Below are 9,316 nucleotides of genomic sequence, written 5' to 3'. Positions count from 1 at the left end.
AACAATTTTAACTTATGAATTAATGAATACTTAATCTTAAGTAGTATATATGAAAGGAAAGCAACAAATATATATACAGGGTAATTCAAAATGACCTTTCCAATTTAAAAACTTGATTATTACTGGACCAATAAAAATACGCACAACAGCAAGTTACATTTAGATAGACAAATTCTAACTTTTTTTTTTTTAATAAAGTTTGATCACTTTCTTTTTGTGTGCTGAATATTCAATCATTGAGATTGCATTGTAACTTGAGAAAATGTTTTGTGTAGCTGATGCCCAAATTGTCTGAGGACAAACCAGTATTTTATTTGAACAAAATAGTGTGCCACTGCATTTAAAAAAAAAAAAAAAAACAATTACAATATTTAAAATGATATTAATAACAAGGAAAGACGCTGTTATAACACGTGCAATTTACATGCTGTAATAGTGTCTGTAAAGTTGCATGTGGTATAATAGTTCCTTTCCTTCTTATTAATATCATTTGCTATGAATAATCATGTAGCATCCCTAATTTCAAGTATTTAGTTATAAAATTCTTAACTGAGCAACTCCCTGATTGTTGGTTCAGGAATGAAGGGACCAATCCTTAGCCAATTCAATCACACAATCTGTGCCCTCTCCCATCAGATAATTTAAAGGAAAGGGCATAACAGGCTTATACAAAAATTTGAATTGAACTTATATGAAAATTTTGATTGAAAAAGAAATTGATGTCTCAATGCAGAGCCACAAATGAAGCACATATTAAACTACTGCCTAAAAAAATAAGATGCCTTCATAAATGTAACTTACTTTGTAGCATACTGTTTATTGGTTTTGTTACAGTCAATTTTTGAAATGAGGAAGATAATTTTGAATATCCTATATGAGTTCATAATACATTTATATTTTATTAATCTATTATGCCTGTTACATATATACAGCAGAGCACCGATTATTTGTTACATGTTGGAGCATAATTTGTTTTTAGTAATTAAATCCTGTCAATAAATATTTTATTAGAATATATAATACAATGCAAAAACAAATGCAACACTTGTGTACATTTGCAGTAACTTTCCTTAAATTGTGTCACAGAAGTTGTGGTGATATCTTAAATGAGCTGATACCGCCCAAGAGATGTTTGCTGATAATTTAGTTTATAAATCTGTTTTTCTCTTCCTAGCAGAGCTAAAGTAGAAACTGTTTTGTTAAATTTGAATAACTGTCACATCCATTGCATAGGTTTTTACTTTTACTTGACCTTTTCAATTTGTACACTTGCTAAGTTATATTTGTAAAGCTGTTAAGCCATTGGCTGATTGATTTCTGAAACCGACTTCTGGCTTACATATCTCATCATTTTCTTCTTTCCAATGAATAAGGAACTAGATATCAGTGGTTTGTCTCTTCATGGCCTCAAATCTAAAAAAGCAATGAAGACACTTATGAAACATCTGTTTACTACAAATAAATCCTTAACCCCCCCAATCCCCAAGAAAAGAAGTCCACTTTCAACTGCAATGCCAGTTTGTTGATTATATTAGTCTATTATAAATTGAAATGTATATTGAGCTTTTGCAAAATATATGACTCTTCTCTATGAATAATGTCAAAATAATTGGCACTCTTTTGTACATACATACATACATACCTTAATAATTATTTTAACATTAAAAGGATAAAACATGGTTTTGAGGAATTTCAAGTAATAGGTAATAAATGCAAAAGAAATCACAAGAACCATACATTGTATGTAATGTTGCAGGTTAATGTTTATGAATTGTTAGATAGGAGATAAAGCAAATATCTTATTGGTAAAAATAGCAGTTCATGTAATTGTTAATTTGCAAAGTGAAAACCAGTAGCATTATGATCTGCTTAAATCAGATACACTGGATATGGTTAACAAGCTGTCGTTTTGTGGAGAAAACTAATATGCTAGTAAAAGGAATGCAAACTATGCATGAGAAAGGACAGAAGAATTCATATTTAGACTGTGTGGATAAATAAAATGTGACTTTTAATAAAATATGTTTAATGTCCATAATGTTAGCAAGATATAAGTTCACCTTTCAAAGAAAAGTAAACAAAATTGGAGGCAAATTGCTGCTATGGATAAGGGGATGGTTGAGTGGCAGAAGACAGAGAGTGGTAATCAATGGACACTGCTCAACGTGGACTAATGTTATTAGTGCAGTTCCTCAGGGTTCAGTGTTGGGTCCGTTGTTGTTTTCGGTGTTTATGAATGATATTGATGATGATGGTATATCAAGTTTAATGTCCAAGTTTGCAGATTATACAAAGGTTGGCAGGGTTGTTAAGGACACTACTGACGCTATGCTGCTGCAACAGGATCTGGAAAGGTTGAACAGATGGGCTGAGAGGTGGCAAATGAAGTTTAACATTGACAAATGTAAAGTACTACATATGGGAAACAGTAACCACAGAGCAACGTATCAACTCTGCGGTACTACACTGACAGTGGTGGAGAATGAAAAGGACCTGGGGGTAATTGTGCAGGCAGATATGAAGTTCTCTGAGCAGTGCAGACGAGCTGCAAGAGTAGCTCATGGTGTCTTGTCAATGATATACAGGAATTTTTCTAGCAGGGATAAGGAGGTGATTATTCCCTTGTATAAGGCAATGGTTAGGCCACATCTTGAGTACTGTATACAGGTCTGGAGGCCTCATTTCAAGAAGGATGTAGAGCTGCTGGAACGGGTACAGAGAAGGGCAACAAGATTAGTGAATGGAATAAAGGGTTGCTCTTACGAAGAAAGGCTTAAGTTTTGCAAATTACAGAGTCTGGAGACTAGGCACCAGCGAGGTGATCTGATAGAGGTGTATAAGGCTTTGAATGGTTTGAGCATGCTCAATGCCAATGGGATTCTTCATCTTGCTCAGAATAATCACCTCAGAGGGCATAAATTCAAATTGAGGAAGGACGGATGTCGGATAGATGTGCGGAAATTTGCCTTTGGCCAGCAGGTGGTTGGTTGGTGGAACCGACTTCCATTACTTGTTGTTGAAGTTGATAGCCTAAACAAATTTAAGGCTCAACTGGACAGGTATTTTGAACGAACGGAGGGGTGAAATGGGAGTGGTGTGTTTTTTTTTTTTTTTTGGCTGATGCTGAATAAGCTTGCTTTCTTGCATCATATGCCTCTGCTAATGCTAATGCTAAAATAAACACGCACACGAAGACTTTATAAAAAGTTCTATGCATTTTTTAACTTTGGAAATGAGCATGACAGAATCAATTTATAAATAGCATACTGAAGCATAATTAATTTTTTTAAAGAATTTGATATCCTGTTGTAACTGATTACAAATGGCAAATGGTTTAGGAAAAGATTAATTCTGTGTTTTGACTGGTAGCATTTAAGTACATTATACCTGTCAGGAGAGATTCAGTATGCAAAAACATACTACAGGAATGTTGTATCTCATAGGAACTCAATATCTAGATAAATAAATTTCCATTTATATTCAATATTATCATCCCAGGACCAGAGGAGTTTACAACTTAGTCATAACTGTTTTATTGAAGCTGATATCCAATACAACAGTTCATAATTGGCCATACATACATTTTTTTGTGGGGTATGCAGGTTTGACATTGCTGTTATAGTTATTTGGTTTTTTTTAGGAGCATTAGCCACTAAGGCCATATTGCTCCTGGGATATGCAGTGGTCATTCCCTGGCCTTTCTGCATCCTCCGTATTTGGTGGTGACGGGCTCGAACCCCGGTCTAATCAAGAAGCGTGTGCTATGCACTGCTGCTCCTTTCCACCTGGCTATGGAGGCACCTGTTTGACATTGCAGTGTGTATACCAGTGCCTGAATATATTACCTAGAACCACAGCCTTATAAAAATGTCGGCAAATGACAGACTGAGGACATCATGGAGGAAGAATTTTAAAGAAGCCTACAGAGCCGATGAAACATACATTTGTAGAATTAAACAATTATTATTTATCACAACAATCAACTTGGCAAGTTTATGTCTTCGTCATGAGGTAATTTTCCTTATTTCTTATTTGGAGTGGCTCAGTTAACAGCACACATTTGGAGTGAAAAAGGGGAGGAGAAATCTCAGGAAGTCTGATAACAGAATATAAAATATTCACCTTCTGGTGAACCCTTAGAAATTCACAATTTCCTGGCAGTGTTTCCCAAAGTGTGGTATACATACCCCTGGGGGTATGCAAAAGGTCTTAAGGGGGGTATGTGGCAATTTTCGGCTATGTACCACTGACGCATAGAATCATTATTAAGAAAAAAATACTGTAGTAACAAATTATTTTAAAAGTATATATTTCCCAATAAATTATATCTTTCATATGAATTCTCCTACTCAAGTTGTGATAATGCTGCATTTGGGTAGTTTTCAAAATCATGTGTGTGACCACCCATGAATCTTCGTTCAGCCTCGTATCCGAACGCACTTTAGGAGCCTGAAACAATGCGATGAGCATACGACAGCGACTGATAAGAGTGATTATATGATAATTACCAGATGTTTATTTAAGACAGTTAAGTAGATATCAATGGAATGTGCTTCATTATTTGATCATATCACAAATGTGCTACTAGTTAAAATAACGGAAAATAGGTTAGTATTACAACAGATTACTTATATACAGATAGCCCACTACATGTATTGCAACTAAATGCATATTTAGGCAATATATTAACCAGGATGAATATTGTTTTTATATGTTTTAAAATATCTATTTTTTGTTTAATAATGCATAAAAGTTAGGATACGTAATAAATATTATAAATTCTTTTATACCCTTTAGATTCTTAAGTATGGATCATTGGTTAAAAACTGGGTTTATAAAATGCACAAAAGAGAGCAATAAAGCAGATATAAGTAGCTGCAAACAACAAGAAAAGGTTGTTATTGTATCTGGACCAAATAAAATTGACAAGGGTGTGCCATATGACATCTCAAAAGAACCAGTTAAGAAGAAGGTAAGCAGAAGGTTATCAAATTGTAGCAGGATACTTAATGATTTTGTAATAACCGAGAGCAAAGTGGAAGAGAAATTGTTGAAGTTAAACGTAAGAAAAGCATCTGGAGTGGATGGGATCTATCCAGTTATATTAAAGGAGGCGGCAAAGCAACTAAGCAAACCCTTAGCCAGAATTATGAGAGCATCCTTGGACTCAGGGGAGGTTCCCACGGACTGGAGATGTGAAAATGTATCCCCAATTCACAAAGGGAGATCGAAGGGTGACACGAGTAATTACAGACCAGTTTAACTTCTGTTCCGGGTAAAATAATGGAGTCACTGGTTAAAGATGCATTGCAGGATCATCTAGACAAGACTGCAGCAATAATTCAGACACAGCATGGGTTTGTTAAGGGAAAGTCTTGTCTGACAAATTTGATAGGATATTATGATGTGGTTACAAAGTAACTGGTTGCAAAAAATAATTTTGATATCATATATTTGGATTTCAGGAAAGCTTTTGACACTGTTGCACATGGAAGACTATTGTACAAATTGGAGCAGAATGGTATTAAGGGTAAGTTGCTACAATGGATAAAAGGATGGTTAAGTGCTAGAAGACAGAGGGTGGTAATCAATGGGTGCTGCTCTTCTTGGACTAATGTTATTAGTGGAGTCCCACAGGGTTCGGTGTTAGGTCCACTGTTGTTTTGTATATTTATCAATGATATTGATGAAGGTATATCAGGGTTAATGTCGAAGTTTGCAGATGATACAAAGGTTGACAGGGTTGTTAATGACAGTAATGGCAGTGTGCTACTGCAACAGGATCTAGATAATTTGGGCAGATGGGCTAAGAAGTGGCAACTGAAGTTTAATCTTGACAAATGCAAAGTACTACATATGGGTAGAAGTAACCCCAGAGAAACATACCAACTGTGTGGTACTACACTTAAGGTGGTAGAAAATGAAAAAGACCTGGGAGTAATTGTGCAGGCAGATATGAAGTTTTCCTAGCAATGCAGACAGGCTGCCAGGGCGGGTCATGGGGTTTTGTCAATGATATATAGGAATTTTGCTAGCAGGGAAAAGGAGGTGATTATCCCTCTGTATAAGGCAATGGTCAGGCCACGGCTTGAGTACTGCATACAGGTCTGGAGGCCTCATTTTAGGAAGGAGGTAGATTTACTTGAGCGTGTACAGAGAAGGGCAACAAGATTGGTGAGGGGAATGAAGGGATCCTCTTACCAAGAGAGGCTTAAGTTCTGCAAATTGCAGTGGCTGGAGACTAGGCACCTGCACAGTGATCTGATTGAGGTATATAAGGCCTTGAATGGGTTGAGCACGCTGAATTCTGATGGGATCCTTCCACTTGTTCAGATTACGAATCTAAGGGGGCATAAATTCAAATTAAGAAAAGACAGATGTAGAATAGATGTGTGGAAATTTTCCTTTAGCCAGTGGGTGGTTAATTTCTGGAACAAACTTCCATCTGTCGCTGTGGAAGTTGATAGGTTGAATAAATTTAAGGAGGAACTGGACAGGCATTTGGAGGGAATGGTGTGATTTTTTTTTTTTTGGCTGATGCTGCATAAGCTCATACATTTGCTTTCTTGCATCACATACTACTACTACCACTACTACTACTACTAACATCGTAAGTACGATATGAATTACTTGAAATGTGGATTTTCATGGACAGGAAATGAAGAGGAACCTATTCCAGTATGTGTCATTTGTTGTGAAACCAAAGAAATGGGTAGTAATCATAAACAACTTCTTTTCCATACCAAGGTTGATTGGCTTTCTCGTGGAAAAGTTCTAACTCGTTTATTTGAACTTCGGAATGAACTACAGGTTTTTCTTAATGAAAGTTTTGAATTAAAAAAATGTTTACACGATTGGAAATGGCTCAGTCAATTAGTATACCTGGCAGATATATTTACTGTTTTAAATAATCTTAATTTGTCCTTACAAGAGAAGGAAATTTCTATATATCACGTTCAAGATAAAGGCAAAGATGACAAAGATGACAAACGCGACATTGGCAAAGATGAAGTTGTGGCAAAAGCAAGTTGGTAATGGAGAATTGGACGCATTCCCATCTCTTCATGAACTACACACAAGTTTGAATAAACAAACTGATGACAATATGAAGATTATTATAATGCAGCATTTACAAAGGTTACAGATGAATCTAGAAAAGTATTTCCCTGAATTTGACATTAATATTGAGTGAATAAGATATCCTTTCAACATCAATCAATCAATCTATGCTAAAGGGTCTGTCACAAACAGAAGAACAACTTTTGGAATTAGCATCTGATGGATTCTTAAAAAACAAATATAACGAGAATACATTATCATCATTTTGGTTACAAATACAAAATGAATTTCCTGCATTATCAGATAAAGCTCTAAAGTTCATTTTTCCATTTCCAAGTTCATATCTGTGCGAAGTTGGATTTTCGGCCCTTGTAGACATTAAGACAAAGAAGAGGAACCGCATTATAGATGTCGAACAGCATTTGAGATTGAAATTAACAACCACAGAGCCAAATTTTGCTGAAATATTATCCCACCACAAGCAAAATCACTACTCACATTGATGATAGATTATTTTAATTAAGTAAAAATTTATAGTATGTTTACTTTATTAATTTTGTTCTATAAAATATAAATTATAAAAAAATTTTGTTTATGTACACTTAAATTCAAATAAAAATATTTATAGGCATTTACAATGAAATACAATTTTTTTTGACAAGAGGGTACTCAGTACTTACGAAAAATTAAGAAGGGGTACATGGAGGTCAAAACTTTGGGAAACACTGTCCTAAGGGTTCATCAATCTTTTCCTTTTTTGAAATGGAACACACTGTTGGGGTAGAATTTCTTTATCCCTGAATTAAGATGCTCAAATCTTTTTAACAGCACCTTCTTCCAGCAAGATAGTGAATGCAGTGAAGTAACTGTGCTTTTACTGTACAACAGTTTACTATCCTAACCCTGTGCAAAAATGTGGAGTTTACTCATTGAAACCTTGGGAAGAATTAAAGGCTAGGATCACAAATACAATGGATGTGACTGGTCGCCCATGAGCATTTGGAGAATGCTTTTCAACAATTTAGAAATTATGATTTATAAAAGGAAAACCAAAGGCATTCTATACTCTACTATTTTAATAAATGTGCCAATTTCTTAGTTTTAAAAGATTTTGGATGAAGAATCCTATAAAATTTGAAAAAAAAAAAAAAAAAAAAAAATCAGTGGGGGACCGAACAAGTAAGCAAGATAAATTAAGGGAAAAATACAAATGTTAACTGCTTACTGGCAGTATAGCTTAATCAATATTATTTGAGAATAATAATGACATTTCATAAGGATTTTCCATCTATATTCAGCAACTGTCCTTTATATTGTTTATCAACGAGATAATTTGCCATGCCATGAAGCCTGGTAGGTTGCTTACTGGTTTCAGGAACATGAATTCTCTGTCCTTTCATGGCTGCTCAACTCGCCTGATCTCCATCCAACTAAGCATATTTAGGGCCTACCAGAAAAGGATATTAGATGCTATGACCATTCACCTGACAATGTGCTGGCATTACTGAACACGTGTAATGTGTAGGTAGTGCTACAACAGGACACCCTGCAACAACTTGTAGAGTCCATGCCAAGATGTGTATGGGCTGTAAGATGGGTTAATGCAAAGCCAACTCAGTGCACGCGTATGCACACAAATTATGCTTATACATACACATGCGCAAATTGGAAAATCAGATTGATTTATAGAATTGTTCAATTGAAATGCAGAAACACTGGACACAGCACAAAAAGAATGGGATGGTGTATAACAAATTTTGCAGTACAAGAGTGCACATGACAGATTTGTCATAGCAAACATGTTGTAATGGAGTTGCTGAATGTCTCTAATTGTTAGTCTGGACCTACCATTAAATTAATAATGCAATTATGTAGTTGAATCACCTGTGTATTTGCATTATTAATATTTTGTTGTGTCATTACTTGTCTTGTAACACAACATGAAATTGGTGAAGTCAGTGCTAACTATGTGCACCATTGTACACAATCATTTTCATTATTGGCAGATATGTGTAGCTTTGGTGCTGATACCTAAACAGATCACCAGAATGTATGCATGAGTGTTGGCTTACGTCTTATGTATTACCAAAGTAAGTGTACCGTTGTCACCATTATGGGTTGGAAAAAAAGTTAAGCTAAGTTGACACAAGGAAATACAGAGCTCTCTGCTGCCAAGGAAGTTTCATAGCTTGCCCACTGTCAGTATGGTCTTGCTTATCTTTTTATGATTTCCAAGTACTCTTGCTAGTAGAGGTTC

At 35.3% G+C, this 9,316-nt stretch overlaps 2 protein-coding genes across 2 annotated transcripts in view; one reads left to right on the top strand and one right to left on the bottom strand.

The window, feature by feature from the left end:
* Nucleotides 1-1,136: 1,136 nt before the first annotated feature.
* Nucleotides 1,137-9,316, bottom strand: part of LOC150076313 (cGMP-inhibited 3',5'-cyclic phosphodiesterase 3B-like) — a 290,459-nt gene continuing 282,279 nt past the window's right edge. The window contains exon 12 of the mRNA XM_090387318.1: nt 1,137-1,413. The gene's annotated coding sequence lies outside the window, so the exon portion shown is untranslated. The remainder of the gene's footprint in view (nt 1,414-9,316) is intronic.
* On the top strand, nt 7,227-7,562 carry LOC150076314 (protein ZBED8L-like). Its single transcript, XM_090387319.1, has one exon. It carries the CDS (start codon nt 7,227-7,229, stop codon nt 7,560-7,562), a length of 336 nt encoding a protein of 111 aa, XP_090243445.1.

This window comes from Mastigoproctus giganteus, chromosome 13 (assembly GCF_048544385.1).
Source record: "Mastigoproctus giganteus isolate SK-2022 chromosome 13, ASM4854438v1, whole genome shotgun sequence".
NCBI classification, from domain to species: Eukaryota; Metazoa; Arthropoda; class Arachnida; order Uropygi; family Thelyphonidae; genus Mastigoproctus; species Mastigoproctus giganteus.
The sequence above is the reverse complement of the archived record's forward strand: the minus strand, read 5'-3'. Positions and strand labels throughout refer to the sequence as shown.

What these genes read in the sequence shown, in the direction of transcription:
- LOC150076314 (XM_090387319.1), top strand. Translation starts at nt 7,227, where the DNA reads ATGCTAAAGGGTCTGTCACAAACAGAAGAACAACTTTTGGAATTAGCA.